The sequence below is a fragment of the Python bivittatus genome, unplaced genomic scaffold, assembly GCF_059951505.1.
Source record: "Python bivittatus isolate LINGU-HERP-01145 unplaced genomic scaffold, Pbiv_v1 ctg000840_np1212, whole genome shotgun sequence".
Classification (NCBI taxonomy): Eukaryota; Metazoa; Chordata; class Lepidosauria; order Squamata; family Pythonidae; genus Python; species Python bivittatus.
In genome coordinates this window covers 35,852,799-35,872,551 of record NW_028277113.1, presented here as the reverse complement: position 1 = coordinate 35,872,551, position 19,753 = coordinate 35,852,799, and the positions used below count along the sequence as shown (strand labels likewise).

The following is a 19,753-nucleotide window of genomic DNA, read 5'->3' as shown; positions in this document are numbered from 1 at the left end:
TGTTTCTTGACCCTGCCTACTTTGAAGGGCTGAAATGACACAACCATTCTTCATTACTCTCCAATTTGACCAAGCAATCACTGAATACTAAGTAAGTTGAACTGAACTTCCCAATCCTCCCCACTCCATACTTTGGTTGGAACAGAATGGAACACTTATAAGGACAGAACAATAAACAGAATTCTCAAAACCTGAATTCAATTTTTTCCACACAAAATTCTACTTCTACTTACTCTAAACTTTTACCTAGAACCAGGCTGTGTGTGATTTTATTACTGCTACTGCCAAGCAATTTACAATTGGAAATCTTTGCTCATATAACTATAAATCACCCAGGTCCATCCAATTTTACTTCTGCCCACCAAGGTCTAGAAGCACCCTAATTATGCAGTGATTTTGTTTAATTCATATATTAGCATCTTAACATCTAGCAGTTCTACAAAATATTGGGAGGGGGAAAGGCAGAGGATAGTGAATACATGTACAGCTCCTGCCCTAACCACATAAATGATAACCTTGTTAAATATAATCTACTATATAATTACATAAACTGTTAACGCAAGCAGAAAAGCCAAGGAACTCTGATTATAGCTTTGTAGCAGCTTCAGAAAGCTTTGTGAAAACAAGTATGTGTAATGCAGAAAGTGACTACTGTATATGGCTTCATTCATAATAGATGGCACAGATCCATCTTCAAGTGGCTATTCTTTTTGAAATAAAGAATGAAAATAAATACTGTGCTCTGAAAATAAAACTTTAGGAACCTTAGAGGATCATAGATATATGACTAAAAAAAAAGAAACCTGCTCCAGTTCTTTTAATTATATATTTCTTCTAATCCAGAAGGTTCATCTTTTATCATATATATCTAATGACTCACCTTGAGCTGAGCTAATGTCTTTCATCAAGCAGTTTCATTGCTGCGTATCTATCTGCAACTACATGGAATTTATCCACCACTTCCACATTTACAGAGGGCAAAAGGTCACACTTGAATGAGTAAACCTTCTGTTTAAACTAAGAATATGCATGTTTGCTAATATCTGCTTAACTCAGAAACATAATGCAAATAGTTCAGTGAGTGCATTTATAATTATATTGCTCAATTTAAAAGCAGAATTTGCAACAAAATCTCATAGTGAGGGTTTTATTCAGTCAACTAGCCACCCAAGCCCTTTCAGGGTCTTCCATTTCTCCCCTACTACCTTATCTTTCAAGGTTCCCCCCCCCACTAATAAATAAGCACTTGCAACAATTAAGCATGCTATTTTGATTTGATTATGTGCTATCAAGTCAGTGTCAATTCTTAGTGACCACACAGATAGAGTTTCTTAATGCAATTTTAGAAGAGGTATCCTCCAGATCAGATGTCTCTTCTGCAGTGTCTACACATTTCATCTGAAAGCATATGTAGATTTAATTCAATTAATGATCCACAAAAATGCTTTCCAGGTGATCAAATCTGACCAATATGGCAAATGCAGTAGATAAGAAACAAGATACTTGTTTATGAAATTATATTAATAATCAGAGACAAAGTTGTACTACTTTTAGATTCCTCCAAATACAGCACAGCATCATTGATAAGACCTCACTCTTCCCTGACCTGAGGATTTTGATTATGCAGTTAAAGCCACATATGGTTTCCCAAATCTAACTAAAAATTGCAGACTACTACAAACAATTCAGATTTATATAAATACCCTGCTGAATTTCCCCCCCCCCTCGTTGTAATGTAGGGATATATATGGTATAACAAAGTCATTTTCTTTTCTTCCTATCTTTTATATTACTTATTTCCTAACTTAAAGATGCAATTAATATTTCATTGTTATCACAAAACCAATAGTGCTGTAGATTACATTTTGTCTGAATTTGAAACTTGGAGGTGAAGAAAGGCAACAAATGGGAAGAATTTTCATTGGGCTTTTCTTAAACAGGGTGCTGGTTTATATAATAATTTTATACAGTTAAAAAGTAAACATAAAAAGTTTATGTTGTGGCTGATAATGGGATGAGAATTTAAACAAAGATAATAAGAAAGTTCACAATGCAAAAATAAATACTGTATATTAAGTGACCAAAATATAAATCAGCCACATCATTTACTTTCGGGAATTATGCCCACGCATGTATTGGAGTTTGGCTGAACAAATTAAACTACAAGACATTCAAAGTCAACAGTAGTTCCTAATCTATAAGATTCATTCCATAGTTCCAAAGTGTATCACATGAGAACATGTAGAAGCCAAAATAAATGAATACATCATTTCTACTTTCTACTGGCATGACTGGTTCTGTCAGATGATTTTTCCAGGACAGAAGCTGCTCTGTATTCAGTTAATCTCTTCTATACATAACCAGAAACATGGAGGATTCCTGTAGAGTAATGATTAATTTGTGTCATTTTTTTGTTTGGAAAAATGGCTTGAAGCTAAACCATATTTATTCAGAATTTATTTCCTAGTAAATTCAATGATTATGCTACTCAGGTAGCACATTAACAAACTGAGGTAGCACATAAATAAAACAATGCAAAATGACATCACAATGCATGGGAATAAATAAAGATTAGATCGAAAGAAGATAGCTTCTGTAGGTACTACACTTCAGTTTCTACTTTACTTTGAAAAGCAGAGCTAAAATGATGCATATGAAGAAACTAAAAAAGAAAAAGCATCCTCCAGATTCCAACAAGCCAAATTGTAGCATTATGTGTTATTACAGTTAGTATTTAGCAGATAACTTGCGAATACATACAGCACTACATATTTTGTATGTCAAATGGATGCTACCAGAAAAATAATATAACAGCAACAACATAATACTGTCATTGGAGATTCCTATGAAAGTAATTTTCTCTGTGTGTGAGTGCACCTTCGAGTCAGTGTTGACTCCTGGTGACTGCCTGGACAAGTCCCTGCTGTTTTCTTGGCAACATTTTCGGAGGTGGTTTGCTATTGCCTGCTTCCTAGGGCTGAGACAGGGTGACTGGCGCAAAGTCACCCAGCTGACTTTGTACCTAAGATAGGACTAGAACTCACAATCTCCCAGTTTCTAGCCTGATCCCTTAACCACTATACCAAACTGGCTCTCTAGTAATTTACACCAGTAAAATTTCCATATATGAATTAGGCCTTTTTGATAATGGAAAGAGATGACAGATCTATGGGCATGAAATTCACAAATTCTGCCTCAGAATCACTAGACTAGCAAAGAAAGAGTAATAATAAACATCATTAAAAAATGTGGTTTGGCATTTGCCAAACACGGTTTTCTTAGCTGCATAGATAATTCACAGTAGAACTGAAGAGAGAATCTCATTTATATATGGATTTTATATCCTGTCTGTCAGATTAATAATTAGAATACTATTCTACAGTACATTTAAATGAGCCATTATATTTTATGGAGAGGAAAATAACTTATCTGACATGTCTAATTCAGTTGGTCATGTAGTTCAAAGGGCAAGAATTGTTTATTTAGATGCTATATTTCCATAAAATTAATTAGAATCATAATAACATGGTTAAAACTTCATTTAGAAATCACTAGAAGAGGTAGCAGTCAACGAACTAAACATTCAAAAGATATACACACCGAGATTTCTGCAGAGCTAGCAAAAGAAGGATGGATGGACGGGCTTTAGTCAGAAGTGACTATGATGCTGCTTCCTCTCATCTGGTGCCTTCCACATATTTTGGATCATAATTTCCCATCAGGTTGCCACTTTCACACAAAATGTTCTACCTCTGGCAAACAACTGCTGGTAAAGTGTACATTGGCATGCCACATATATCAATATCACTCTGCATAATGTAATGCCTACTTAAATTAGGCTCAAATATTTGAAGCAGAGAAAATATGGAATATATAGTGAGTTGCATCTATTGTCTATTGGTGGGAACTCTCCAGTAAACCTTGAGGATTATTTCATAAAAGGACAGAATATAAATAATAAATAAAATCATTTTCAAGGCTTTAAACTAAATGCCAAATGACTGTCAGAACATCATTATAAATATACAAAAAAAATCTGGAAGGATTTATTAGCTATATTTACATAACATGCTAAATCCAGATTAAGAAAATGCAACTGTTGTTTTGACAGAACATGTTGTGCCCAAACAAATAAACCATATTATGGATTAGCATGATGCCCTGATTTTCAAAACATGCTAAAACAATGGCTCAGTTCCAAAACACAATGAACCAAGAACTATGCAATCTCATTTTCACTTGGTGTAAGCATGCTGTAGGAACTCAGCCCTATTTTTTTTTTAAAAGAAGGGCTCACCAGAGCCTTCGAGCTCCAGGAAGCATGCTCCAAATTGGTAAAGAAAAACAAAAACAGGGCAGAACTGGTAAGAGGGAAGCAAGAGGGTATCACAAACAAATGTTAAATTTTGACCAGGGAAATTGGACTTCTATGGTGCTAATTAACCTGATTTGGGTGAGTGAAGGCTGACTAATACATTCATCAAACCTTTCCCATGTCATAAAAACCACCTTGCCTCTAAGCTGCTGGTTACAATTCAGTTTTTTTCTTTATAAGCAGTAATATTTACATGGAGAGATTTTCCCATCAATAAATTAACTTTCTCCATGGAGAGAAAGCCAGTTTGGTGAAGTGGTTAAGGCATCGGGCTAAAAACCGGGAGACTGTCCCGCCTTAGGCACAAAGCCAGCTGGGTGACCTTTCGCCAGTCACTCTCTCTCAACCCTAGGAAGCAGGCAATGGCAAACCACTTCCGAAAAACACTGCCAAGAAAACTGCAGGGACTTGTCCAGGCAGTCGCCAGAAGTCAACACGGACTTGTAGGCACCAAAAAAAAAAAAAAATGGAGAGAAGCCTTTTACAAATACCTATGTGTACATACAAATCCTTACCCAAGCAATCCCACATTATAACAAATAAATACACATTTACCTTTATAAACATCTATCCTGACTCTGATTGATGTTGTCATGCACTATTTTTACCCTATCCAGATCAACCAGACTACCTGACATCATAGGCCAGATACTGTGGTACCTTGGGTCACGAACTTAATTCGTTCCGTGACTCTGGTCGCGACCCGAATCAAATTTTCCCATAAGGTTCAATGTAAATACGGTTAATCCGTTCTGACCCCTACGAATTTGGTCGCCAACCAATTTTGGTCGCGACTCGAATCAAATTTTCCCATAAGGTTCAATGTAAATACGGTTAATCCATTCTGACCCCTACAAATTTGGTCGCCAACCGATTTTGGTTGCAACTCGAATCAAATTTTCCCATAAGGTTCAATGTAAATATGGTTAATCTGTTCTGAACCATATGTTGTTTTTTTTAAAACCACAAAAATATGACACAAAGTACAGTACACTACAGTATGAAGAGAGAGAACTCTAACCTTGCTTGAGGCGTGGAGGACAGGAAGGCAGGTGGGGAGGCGGTTATTGTTTGGAGGGAGAGTCCCCCTCCCTACAGGAAGCCACGACCACGTGTCACGGCAGGGAAAATGGCCGCGGATCCTGTTCGTCACCCGATGTGGAGTTCGCAAACAGAAGCAAAATTTTGCGAACGGTGCTGTTCGTGACCCGAATTGGTCGTGAACAGAAGCGTTCGTGACCTGAGGTACCACTGTACCATTCTGCGATTTCAACTGCAACAGCCAAATGCTTGTCTTCTGCCAATTATTTCTGTTAAGATCTAAATCAAGTTTAAAGCATTTAGGGGGAAAAATTTACAGGATCATCACTCTTATTTATTCACTGATCACTGCGTAAAAGAGGTTTTTAATGTTTTAGAACAGGTAAGGTAAAGGTAAAGATGCCTTTGAGTTAAGTTCGGCTCTTGGAGATGGCATTTATGTAAGTTTCTTGGCACTGTTCCATTGCTGCTGCCTTCTCCCAAGACTTTTTTCCTTACTCCCTAGTCTAGCCAACAAGCTTGGAATTCCCAAATGGCCCTTCATCCAAGCAACAACCAGGGCAATCCTGCCTAACTTCCAACATAAATAGAATGTTCACTCTTTAAACAAACAGGCTGTAGCAGCTTCCCATTAAATAAAGATCAATACTGAAAAACAACAGAATGCAAGTGATAGGGTGGTGCATCAGTTCATAAATCATGCATGATAACAGCAGAGAATAAATGAACGGATTAAGATTTCTGATACTAAGACAGATCAACACTCAAAAGAAAACATACAAAAGATTAGATATGAGTGTTACTTTAAACGGCAGTCTACCAGTTTTAACTTCAGAAGGTAACGGAGATGTTGTTTCTCATTAATTTTGCTATAATTTCCTGAAATGAGGACCCCATTAAAAATGAAAATTTACAGACCTCCATATAATATGCTAAACCCATTATGACAGTATCAGAAAAGAAAAGGAGAGGGGAGAGTGAATGAGGTTCTCCAAGCTATTTCTTTGCATCAATAGTAAGAGTTGAACAACCTGGTTTCTTCCCTCATGGGAGTTCTATTCGTCACCAAACTGGAACAGAACAGATCAGAGGATCTGATCAAGATGCAGAACTACCTATATTTTTAATTCAGAAGTAACTGTCAACATTGGGGAGGCTCACCTTTGATTATGTAGCTTCAGTGTTAATAACATTAAAGTGCTATTCTAAACATTACTGAATGGTATTTCAGAGATTGAAATGCAATTGGGAAAAAGAGGCTTCTCCATTAACCTAAAAAGTAGGTTTAGAAATTATTGCCACAAACTTTCATGATAAGAAAAATGGCACAAGCCCTGATATCCAGACCAGTGCCAAGATTTGGTTAGTTGTCTTCAAATCCCTAGTGAAATTCAGCATGCTCATTTTGCTTATGAACAGAGACTGCAGGAAAATCAGGGACAACATTTATTCAAACTCTGCCAAGGCTGCACTGGAGTATTTTGTTACTTTCATATTCCCTTTCAGGGCTCTAAATGTTTTAAGATGAAGTTCTTAAAATATGTCAGCATTCTGCAGAGAAAGGTGGGACAAGTCTTTTGAGATATATGAAGTAATCTAGTTGCCAAAGAAGTTCTTATGTGCTATATCAGCCAGAGACAGAATAGCATGAAAATTCAGGGGTTTGTATTGGCCCATCTATCAAAGCAGAAACTACTGGCAGAACTAATTCTTTCATCTCCCCCAGTAGCTTCCCAAGCCTACTCTGGAGGAACTCTGCACACAGAGTCAGGACAGCAAAGGAAAGTCTCACTATGCAAGCAAAAGTCCATTCATGTAATGGCGTGGATGTAGACTCAGGATTAATTCTAAATTTAATATAGAAGCCTACTAATTAATATTTATATGCTGCCTGCAATTATGCTAGATCATGTAGAGAACATAAAAGTGAAGGGTCTACTATCAGTCTAATTTACAAGGTAGGATGCTGTGCATTTGCAACAATTTCTGGACTTTCAAGAAAATAATACTTAGAAGCACTTTACATTTGTATTCTTGAGCTCACTGGGCCTAAATATCTTTCCCCCTTCAGAATTCTGTACTAAATAAATGTGTCTACAGAGGACTCGGCTGCATAGCAAATTTTTTAAAAAGTGAGATTCCTTCATGTGGAGCTCAACTCCTGGTTAAGTCATACCCATGTTCATGCAATTTTCTTGGCAACAGTGCCACTGCCTTATTCTGAAGTGTTTTAACTCCTTAGTCAGTCTTATAGCCTTGAGATTTCCTAAGTTTCTCATCCAACTACTAACCAAGCCCAGACAGGTGCAACATGTCACCTGTCAACAAGGATAGTGTATTAGACTCCTGATTTAACCTACAGATATGCACTGGTGGAAAGATCAACTAACTACAGCAGTGTCAATGAATAATGACTAATTCCCCTTATGTGATATTTCCACGTGCTCTCTTTTCACACATTTTCACTGAAGTTCAACTCAAATCCCTTTTACCAAATTTTAGAGCCTCAAAGTACAGAAGATCCTTTGAACGTGAAGAAAATATTTTCTTCTCACTGCTGTGTTAAAACTGACTCCTCTACCTACCCACACACCTTGGAGAGTAGGTGGAAACATTTCTGAGATGCCTCAAGACCTGACATTTCTCATGACAGCTGTTCAAAGCATTTTTGGAATTAAGCGGCATATAAATTGCAGTAATAAATACATAACTGGTCAAATTTGAGAACCAACAATAATGCTTTCCTGAGCTCAGAATGTAAGCAACATTTACAAGCCCTGAGACACCTTCAATATTCTTAAAGAAATGTGTACCCCGGGCATGTGCAGAGTGACACAAAAATCAGTCTCCACATCTCAGAAATCAGATACCAAAGAGCTTCCACGTAAGATTTAAACTCTGGTTTCCTCCCTCCCTTCCTTCCTGTTTCCACCCCCCCCCCACCTTCTCAAGAAAAGGAGACACCCACACCCACTCGAGGCCCTTCTGGATGCCACTTACCGGGACCTCTGCAGCTCAAAAGCGCTAGCGCCCACCGGGCCTTGCTCGAGGCAGCAATAGTTCTGTGGGACGGCTCTGGCGAAGGAGACGGGCAGGATTCCCTGAGTGAAAGAGTTGAGGCGACCCCTCGCACAGGGGGTCCCAGAGGAGCCCGGGAGGGCGGCGGCGATGGGCACCTGCACGTTGGCAAAGGCATCTTCGTCCTCGTCTTCATCCTGCTCGTCGTCTTCGCCCTGCTGCGGCTGGCCAGCCGCTCCCAGGGGGCTTATGAGTTTGACGTTGCTGCTGCCGCCGCTGCCACCGCAGGCGCTGGCAAAAGCTCCGTACTGCTGCGGGGCGGGCGGCTGGAAAGCGCTCGGGTTGCCCCGACGAGTCCGAGTGCTGCTGCTGCTGCTGCTGCTGACACTGCAGGCTGCAGCAGAAGCAGTCCTTGCGGTGGCTGCAGCGCCGACGTCGCTCTCTTCGCCGCCCTCCTCGCCTTGCAACACCGGCCGCCCGTCCAGTGAGATGTTGGTTAGGAAGGAGAGGGCAGCCTGCCTGCGCCGCGGGTCCATGCGCGGCGGCGGCGGCGGCTTCCTCGAGCAGGGCTCCAGCTGCTGGTGGAATGTGCCGCCGCCGCTGGCACCGCCGGGGCTGCTGCTGCTGCTGCTGCTGGCGGCGGCGGCGGCAGGAGGAGCCGCCGCCGCTGCCGCCGCCATTGTCTGTGGCGCTCGCTCGCCCTCCCGTCCACCCTCCGTCCCTCCCTCGGAGCGGGCAAGAATGAGACTCCGAGCGGCAGGCAGGACCTCCCCGGCGGCGAGCGGAGGGTTAGCAGCAGGCTGAGGCGAGGCGAGGGAGCCCCAGCCGCGCGAAGCAGGGGACTTTTGGCTTGCATGGCATGTCTTCCGCCTCCCCCCCGGCTGCCTGCATGGATAGAGCGCCCGAATTTGTGCACCCCCACCGTCTCCCCTGCCTTTCCTCCCCTCCTCTGGCTCCTGCCTTTCTCCTCTCCTTGGCCAAAGTTATTAGCATTTATAGGTGCACTCGGCCCGCCAAGCGCTCGGCGCAAAAACACGGCAATCACGTGTGGGAAATAGAGAGCTGGGAAGAAAAACAAAAGCTCCGGCCAGGAGGAGGAGGAGGATAAAGAGGGAGGAGGAAGAAGAAACGTGGGGGGAGAGGAGGAGGAGAGGAGGAGGAGGAGTAAACTAGGTTTAAGGAAGCTCCTCCAGTGTTTTTTCTTCCTTCTACTTTTTTTTCCAATCTGCTTTGTGGGAGGGGAAGCGAGGAAGGTGGAGTTCCGCTTGTGTTGCACAGCACATGGTCTTGAGGAGATTACATAAATAGGGCCGTCTCCTAGAAGTTGATGGGATCTAAAAATTGGTGGATTCCCTTCAGGCGCTTGGTCACTTTTAACAATCATGTGCTTCCACGATGTTGTGAACATACCACATTTTGCCTTTCCTGTCTGAGCCAGCTGGACTCGTCCTCCGCTCTCAATTGGACCATGAACCCAGCGTGGCTCTTTTCCTTGTTAGACTTGAGGGATATCTCTTCAGAATAGTACGTATCCATTAAAGACTCCAGATGCACCATGGTCACTCTGTGAGCCCTCCAGATGTGTTGAACTTCAGCTCTGATTCCAGTTAGTGCCTGGGAATTATGGACACTGAAGTCCAACCCCTATGGAGGGCATCGTGCTGGGGAGGATTGCTTAGATCAACATGTCTTTATTCTCAGAAAGTGATCCGTTTCAAAGAAAGATTTGTCTTAATATAATTCAAGGGCTCAAGTTAGGAGGACTATTTTCTTTCCATATCTAAATATGTAAAAAGAAAGAAAAGGAAGGAAGATTTCTGAATGATCTTGGGTTTGATTTCCCCCCATTTCTATTAGAAGTGTAGAAGAAATAAGTCTAAAGATCAACACTTCAAAATAATTTCCAGAACAGCAGCTGTGCTAGTGTATTACAGCAAAAACAAGACACCTTGTGTTTGCATTTTATAAACAGCAGGGAAAGTGAACACAGTTCTGAAATACAAAAGGAGCAGATGATTATACAAGCATTTCCTCCCAGTAATATCTGTGAGATTATAATGTACTATCTGACAGTAGAAAAGCCCAAACTTTGGCCATTTTGTTTTCCAAATGTTATTCTGATTTAGCATAGCAACAGATCATATGTTTTGCAGGTAGGAAATTGGACCAGCCATCTGACACAATAAAAGCCTGCTTCATATATTTCCTGCAGGGCTTGTGGACACATTCCATGAAGGTATGATCATAGATATATCACTTGATGGCTTTATAATTGTGGGCCTTTGGAACACATAGCAGATTACCACACAATTAAGAGAATATGCAGTGATGTAATACCAATTCCCTTCCTTATAAAAGAATCAGTTCACAAAACACAATATTGATTTTATTTGTCTTGCATCCTCACCAATCATGTTCCAATTTCTTTCAGACCGAGGGAGGATGTTGAGAGTTCTCGGCAAACTGCCATGTATGTGGTGGCTTACTGTGTGCCTCAGAGATTCCTACTTGCTTCTCTGCTGCCTCCTACACCCTCCAGTAGATAGCTTTCAGCTAATGGATTAAGTTCTAAACAAAATTGCACATTGCAAAAGTACATCACTATTATTGCATATTCAAGGTGTCTAGGATGAAAAACAGGCAGGATGACAATTCCTGTTGAGCTTGTCAAGATCTGTTGATATTTTAGCACGCATCAAAAATTTATCTCTGCTTTGACCTCCAATCTTTGTTTCCCCCCCCCCCCCTTATTTCTGCAATATAAAATCAAAACTGTAAAGCTGATTCAATTCATGGGAAATTATTGATTTTTCCTTGTACTGATCATGGATTCTTACTCTCATATAACAAGGTCTTATAAAGCTACTGATTGCTAACAAGAATGTGTACATTCTCCTTATCCACATGTCATCATAACCACGGGCTTTATGTCCATCAGTTCCTCACTTCTCCAAGATGCTTCTGTTGCCATCACAACAGTCCACAGCTATAACTGTTTCTAGCTGAGTCTGGGCAGCTGTAACAGCTACCTGGAATTATTTGTGAACTTAACAGTTAAGCTTTTGCTGTTGCTTTATCACACTTCCAAATGCTTTTTATAATATAACAATGTCTTTTGAATAGAAATTCATATATTTAATATTCATGGTCATAATAATTTTAATCTGACAAATCTGACAATCTTTTTAATCAGCAATAGTGTTTCCATAGCTGTGGTCTTAGGAACAAAATAATATGTGTCTCTAGTTCACCTGACATATTTAAAATTATTCATTTGCATGTCTTACCTGTCTAGGAAGTTCAAAATAATGTTTTGGGTTAATAACATTTTAACATCTAAAGCAAATAATTGAGCTGCTTTCTAAAATATTAATATGCAAGCAGGTCTGAGTAAATATAGTACTAAATTAGATAGGAAAGAAGAGTGGCACATTACGTGGAACCCACTGACTCCGAAAGAGAAAGAACTCTTTAGATGCCTGGCTTTGATTGTTGTAACACAGTGGTTGACCACATTCAATCCCCTGCATCTCCAGAAAAGCTTCTGCCTAAAAGGTGGAGAGACGCTGCCAGTCAGTAAACAGTGTTGATCTAAATAGAACACTGTTCTATTTTGGGATAAGGCAGCTTTCTATCTAAAAATGTGTAGGGGAAAATTATTTCATCAAGTAAATGGTGCTAGCTAGGAACTATATGATTTTTCAACTGCAAGGCTGCAAAGAAACCTTTGAATTGCTTTATAAATATTCTGCTCAAGTAGGGTTAACAATAACCATCTTCATTTTAATTATCTAATCCCATGTGTGTGTATATAAGAAAATAAACATGTTTCCACAACATAATCAGAATCAGAAAACAAGAATATATCATGAGAACTGTTTTGTATAAGAATTATTAGCTATATTATTCTAGAATAATATATCTAATCTTCATCATCCTTATTAAACCATTGTTTCTCCCAAAGGAAGCCTAGAGCAGTGGGCAGAGTGGTACACACACATACACATATGCCGTAAGGAATTATTTAAACACTCTCATTAATTTTTTTTTAAGCGTAAAGTCCATTAAAAACAACTGCGGTTATTTTACCAAGAAAATATCTAGGTGAATAACCATGTCTTAAGCTGTTGCATGGGTCTAAATGGGTTCATAGGCAGCCATTCTTCTGCAGAATTCCATAAATCGGGGGGAGCACAGTAGGTGTGGCAGTAACTACTGTGAGCTGAACGTATGGTTGGAATCCTGAGTAGGGTCTAACCTGCTGAAATTAATCCAACGGATGAGGATATTGATGGATGATTTTAAGTCTTTGAGACCTAAGCTTTGAATTATGTCTGTAGCTCACAGGCAGCCAATGCAGTGACTTAAGGATTGGTGGAATGAGATCTCACTTAGCAGCCCCACTTACCAATCATGCTGCTGTTCCACTGTTATGCAGTTCTTATCATCAGGAAGTTTTTCCTTATATCATCTTATGTATGAAATATATCAAATTATATAATCTTAATGACAAAACTAGACATGTCATCATGACAACTTACGTAAAGTGGAAGTTGTTCTTCATGGTTTGCCATCTGCCTTTCAAGAACTGCAGTCATATGCACACCCCTGTTGCATCATCCAAATCTTACATAAATAACTGATGAAACCTTGAACATACTACCTGTTTGAATGTATGCCTTATTGTTTTTGTAAACACAGATGTTTATGTTACATTAGAGAAAATGAAAAAAAAATATATAGAAAGCTTCCCCTACAAAACAGTTATTAAAATTATTAATGTCAATTTTCTTATACATCTGCATCAGCTAAACATGTCAGGAAATCATTGACATCAAACTCCATTCACATTATTTCTTAGAAAAGAGATGAAATCATCATTCTATTAGCATGCGCTGCACATTGTAAACATAAAATTAAGCATAGCATCATTTTAGCCATTTATAGTTTACAGTGGAATGATTATTTAAAATATTTTTGTTAAAGATGAAATAGGGAAATATCCCTTAACCTGTTTAGTGCCATTGACAAAACATTCTATGTTTGAAGAAAAGTGTGCCTGAGCTGAAACATGGAGATGGAAGAATGGAAATTGTTTGAGATCCTGTCCTGAGAGCTACAGATGGAGTGGGTTATAAATACTTCAATAAATATCAGTGAAATATGAAACTATTTGTTATTTACTGTACATGAGAAGCACTGGGCAAGGAGCAGTTTTTTCTTCTGGAAGTAAATATCTGTCTTGGAAAGCCAGATCAAAGGGATTCCTGTCTTTCTTCAATATTCTCCCCTTCTGAAACTTTGCATGATTTACATGCTACTATATCTTGTATGAATAGAAATGTTCAGTGCAATATAGCTGGAACAATATGTTTCAGTGAGTGCATATTATCATATGTATTTGTCTTATTCATTGTTTGGATAGCATTAGAGCACTATTTGTAAACAAATATATATGTTAAAAATGAGAGTTAGGACTATATCTAAGACCAGGAAGACTGTATTGAAAGCACCTCAGCAAATAATGCTGTTTATGTTATTTGTATTTTAAAGCTGCAGCAAGATGTTTCTGCATTCTTGATCACATGATTCATGATTAAGGAAAACTGCCTCATAAACTTTCCTACACAAGAAATGCACAGGTTTACATGTGGGCTTATTTTCAGTGAGATTAACAATGTACTGTTATATACGCCTACTCTGAAAGAAATCCTATTTAAACAGTTTAAAGGAATGAAATCATAAGCACACAAGTATGTATTCTGCAGCAGGTACAGCAGTAGCACCTATCCAATGGGCAGATATCCAAAAAGCTAAGCAAGATCAGATCAGGTCAGTGCTTGGATGGGAGACTCAAAACTCAATAGGCTTTAAAGTCAACAGAGAAGTTGAAAAACAAACACTCCATATGGAAAATTATCTTCATATTATTGGCAAGAGCACTACGTGGATATGTCCACCTGGGAGCTGAGCATAACTTGAGTGAATTTTTGCCTTTTTACAGGTGTGTATAGAGTTGCATTTTTACTCTCTTTTTCAAATAATTGTGTGTATAATTAAAGTTTAAAAATTAAATCAAAGCAAAAATAGTACAATTGCTGGAAGTCTTGTTATTAAGGCCTATATTGTTAGGAAAATTATAAACTTATTTCACTGAAAAATGTATTACCATTACAGAAGTATTCATTTATATATTTTACAGCTGATCTAAAGGAATGGGTGGAAAGGCAAGAAAGGAAAATCAGTGTAATTGGTTTATTCCTTGGGAAGGAAAAAGACAGGAGACCTTAGATAACAAAAGCATATTTGGCTATGGATTATGAGAATTTAAGTTAAACACATCTGGGAGGTGTGGGGTTAAAGAAATCTGGCCATAGTTTCATGATCAAAAAGCACCCAAGATGGTAAAGAATGTTATGTACTCCTGCACATAGGATAAATACAATAACTCAGAGAATATGTTTTTTAAAGAGCTACTTGCTTGAACCTCAGGGGCCTAGCAAGTTATCCATTATAGGAATGAAACTAGTCTGTAGCTAAGCTGGCCCTTTCTTTGCTGAAAATTCAAGAGAATTTTGAAATGAGGAAATGATTCTCTTTTGCCCATAGAAAAAACCACTTAATTTGGGGCATTCTTTATTTCTAACTCTCATTATGTAATATCTCTTTTTAAAACAACTATAAAAATAATAATTTCTTACACTAACTTTCTTTGTGAAAGGGGAAATAAACTGGAAATATTAATATCTAATGTGGAACCCCTATTAGCTGATCATGTTTTGTAGAAGCCTCATTTATTTTTTATCTGTCCTCTGCTCCCTTCAGATTATGCGGCAACGTAAGGTAGCAGAGTGCTTGTTCAATTACATCTGGAGCTGTAGAACTTACTTTAAATGTATATGTAGTTTCTAAACATTTAGCTAGAGCAGCAAACAAATCCTGCCTCCAAGGCTACTTTCAGTCTAAAAAAGTTGCGTCTGTTGATATAAACATGGATATCATTTTTTAAAAAAACTTCTTGAAGTATTTAAGTAAATAGATATCTACATCTACAGGTAGTCCTCGCTTAATGACTGCCCTGTTTAGCAACCATTCAAAGTTATGACAGCACTGAAAAAGTAACTTTATGGCTGGTCCTCGTACTTAGGACTGTTGCAGTGTCCCTACAAGATTTGGGCACTTCACAACTGGTAGGTCTTTACAACTGTTGCAACATCATGCAATCATGATCACCATTTGTGTGCTTCACAGCCAGCGTCTGACAAACAGAGTCAATGGAGAAGCCAACAGTAAAGTCACAAGTCACAGTCATGTGATGCCTCGCTTAATGACCTCAGGAGATTCACTTAACCACAGCGGAAGTGAGGTTGTAAGTCCATTGCTGTCATGTGACGTTTTGCTTAATGACCACATTGCTTAGTGAAGGAGTTGCCAGTCCCAATTGTGGTAGTTAAGTGAGGACTACCTGTACTTATTAAAAACTTAATAGCTGACCCAATTATTTCTGTTTACATGACTTCAGTTTCTTAAATAGCCAAAAGCAACAGAAGAAAGAGTTGAATGGCCTTTTGCATGCTTCCTGGCTCCCATAAATCAATAAGCAAAAATTGTAGTTCAATTTCCAGACCGTGACTCAGTTCAAAAATCTGATCCCTAATAATAACGATTCATCACAGCAGTTCATTCACAGCTAACGTATTTGGAGGGAGTACTCTGTTTCTTGACCAAATAAGCTGGTCAAAATGTAAAATCTGCAACCAAATGTGATGTTTCTTTTCAGCTAGAAGCACTATCTTTCCAGATACTCTGTTCCTTTTCCTAAATCAGGGGTGCCCATGGGTGTGTGTGTGTGTGTGTGTGTGTGTGTAAAAAAAAAGGCAAAATAGCAGCACAACAGTTTTCATGATGCATGTAAAGGGTGGTGGTGTTTTTTTATTGTGCAGTATCACCATCCTGGCTTTTTTCACAACCCCCACTCTCCTGGACATCCCCATTCTATTCCACTCCTTCACCCAACTCCCAAGCCTGAGTTTTCAGTTAGTGTTTCATGTCCCTCAGGCACATTCAGTTCTTTGAGCTGTTTTGAGTTTGTCTTCTCTAGCCATATTGTAGATAACAGTGTATGCTTTAGATACAGGTAGTCTTTGGTTAACAACAGTAATTGGGACCCGGAAGTCTGTCGCTAAGCAATGCGGTCATAAAGTGCAATGTCATGTGATCACACTGAGCTACAATGGCAGTTCTGGCAGTTCTGGTTGCTGTCATTGGGCAAATCCCACACGGTTGTTAGGTGCTACATAACATGATTGCCATTTGTGACCTCCTGCCAGCTTCCCCATATTGACTTGCTTGTTGGAAGCCAGCAGTGAAGGTTGCAAATGGCGATCAAATGACCACGGGATGCTGTGACCATTGTAATTGCAAGCTGGTTGCCAGGCACCCAAATTGCAATCGTGATGGTGGGGACTCTGTGACAGCTGCAACTACTAGGACTGGTTGTACGTCTCCTCATTCAGTGCTATCATAACTTTGAATGGTTGCTGAATGAGTGGTTGCTGAATGAGGACTACCTGTACTGTAGTTTGGACTTGAGGAAAGATCATAAGCTCAGTCAGCTGATGAACTAAACTATGTTTGCTAAATCATCCATAGAACTCTACAAAGCTGGCTGTGGCCTGTCACATTTGCACTTCTTTTTCATTGTTTCCTCTGTTCTATTTTGGAGTCCAGACAGAAATGCTCTGCAATTAGCAAGACATAAGCTAAACCTTGGCCAGGATTCTGAGAGCCCAGAACATTACAGGTGTCAGTACTGGATTTCAGTTTCCTGATTCTGCAACTTACACTGAAGCAGGCATCATACTAAGCCATGATTTGTGTAACCAGTTCATTCAATAAATTGTAATTGGGTAGGTTTGCACAACGTGATAAACTGTAAACCATACTATAGAAATCATGTGACATTTGACACAGTGTGTCTAACTTGAATCTGCCAATGATTTTGCTACTTATGTTGGTTTCTTTGTTAGATTTATATCCCTTCTTTCTTTCAAAAGCTCCAGACAATGTACATAGCATTTCCTCCTCCAATTTTTTCCCATAACAATCCCATGAGATATGTTGGGCTTAGAGAATGATTTACCCAGTGAGGTTTGTAGCTGAAGTAGATTTGAACTTGAGTCTCCCTGCTCCTAGTTCAACGCCTTGACCTTTATACCACACTGGTTTTCATAGCATGATTTAACATGAAATGTGAACCAGCTAGGAAATACCATTTATCATAGCCTGTGATTATTTATATTAGCAAATAAACCACATTATAGCTAACATGTGTGGGATCTTGGCTGCTGTTTCAACTGTTATAAACCATGACTGATTATGTGTCATCAAGTTGTTTTCGACTCCTAGTGACCACAGATTTTCTCCATGACAGTCTATCCCTAACCTGTTCTTTCAAGTCTCCCAACGGTGCACTTACCACCACTATAATTATATTGTACAACTCTAGACAATTGTGATTTATTCAACACATAGTTATATGAACCATGGTTTAAAATGATGTGAGAAAGCAGTCACTGACTGAATTTCAAACAGAAGCTTTTCACAGCCCTGATATACCCGATTATGTCTTTCAACCCTGAGCTAGCCAAGGCTCTGTCCCAGTGCCTGGAGTCTGTGCAGGTTTGGATGGAGAGAAACTATCGCCGACTTCGGGCCACCCGGATCTGGGGATATTCTATCTTTGACCTTGGATGGGATAGCATTTTCCCCCTTCAAGGTAAGTACTCAACCTAGGGGTATTCCTGGACTCGCAGCTTCTGCTTGGAGCAGGTGTCAGCTATGGCCAGGAAGGCCTTTGCACAACTCCATCTAGTGCACTAGTTGCACTCTTTCCTAGATCGGGGGGGGGGGCCCTTCAGACTCACGTCTTAGTTATCTTGCAGCTTGACTACTGCAAAACTTTCTAAATGGGACTGCCCTTGAAGACCACCTGGAAGCTTCATGTGGTCCAGAATGTGGTGGCACAAGCAGTAATGTGCATGCCTTGGTATGCCCATGTAACACCTCTGCTCTGCGAGCTTCAGTGGTTGCCAACTTGCTTCTGGGTGCAATTCAGGGTGCTGATTGTTACCTATAAAGCCCTACATGGCATAGGGCCTGTCTCCTGTAGCATCTGCCTGGCCAAGTTGATCCTTCAGGGATGGTGCATTCTGGGTTCCTTTGATTAAACAATGTCATTTATTGGGACTCTGGAAGCACACTTTCTCTGTAGCAGCACCTGCCCTCAGAAACAAGGTCCTCCCAAGATCAGGATGGCCCCCACTATGGTGATACTTAGAAGATCTGTGAAGACCTGGGTCTTCACCCAGACCTTTAGTGAGGGAGAGTGAGATCCCTAGCTTCATTCTATCCAGTCTGTCACTCTTGCCATCTTTTATTGATTTTACTGTAATTTCTTTGTTGTGAGCTAAGCAGTTGTTGAGAGTTGGGGAGCATACATGTTTAAAGATGATGATGATGATGATGATGATGATGATGATGATGATATGCAGGGAATCAATTTTTTATGCAAGTTAAAAATTTTATTTATTATATGTTTGTTTAGCTTCTAAGTGTTTCCTTTCCTCCTGCTACCTTTCCCTTTTCCCTTATTAGGACCGCTGGGCTGAACACTGGCAAGTAACACAAGGAATAAGAATACCTTTCCCAGTTCAAGGGAAATTCTAATAGCTGCCATAAAGCTATTCTGCCTTAAAGTATCAATCTTAAGTGTGTATTAGAAACAGGATGGTTAATAAACAGAAATGGTATCTCTTTTATATCCAAGAGAAATATTTAAATTGGTTCTCTATGTATATGAAGAAAGAAAATTCTTCATAATTAGGCAGTTTAATTTGTACCTTACTTTCCAGTGCTGAAACACCTACACTTCTTATGTAATTCTTGGTGTCAGTTGTTTAGTTCAGGTAACCTGTACACTATTGTAAATCATTTAGTAGGCAGATTGGATGAGGACAGAGGGTGACACTGACTCCTTCTCCAATTTAGGTAAAGGGCAATGGAAATTCTATGACCCTCATGTACCAGTGTGTGAGCACATGGTATCTGTATTCTCTGCCCAATGAACCACTAATTGCTGAATCAATGAAGTACTTTCAGGCTCAATCTGAAATAGGAATAAAATATAAGCACTTGAACTTCTTCCTCTGGTCAACTTTAATAATACAGTATTTGTGTCAGTGCTTGTAAGGGAGTGAAGTTGGGGTTGCTGTCTGTGCTTGGGAAAAGTAGCTGCAGCCAGGCAAAAACGCTTCTCAC

General features: G+C 39.5%; 1 protein-coding gene across 6 annotated transcripts in view; it reads right to left on the bottom strand.

Moving 5' to 3' along the window:
* CABLES1 (Cdk5 and Abl enzyme substrate 1) overlaps positions 1 to 9,448 on the bottom strand; it is a 60,481-nt gene extending 51,033 nt beyond the window's left edge. For 5 of the 6 annotated variants that reach the window (XM_088130676.1, XM_088130679.1, XM_088130678.1 and 2 more), the window contains exon 1: positions 8,417 to 9,446. In XM_088130676.1, coding sequence (XP_087986802.1) covers positions 8,417 to 9,114 — 698 coding nt within the window. In that variant the 5' untranslated portion in view covers positions 9,115 to 9,446. Of the gene's footprint in view, positions 1 to 8,416 lie in introns of all 6 variants that reach the window. The other variant, XM_088130681.1, reaches the window with a different exon arrangement.
* Between the last annotated feature and the right edge of the window lie 10,305 nt (positions 9,449 to 19,753).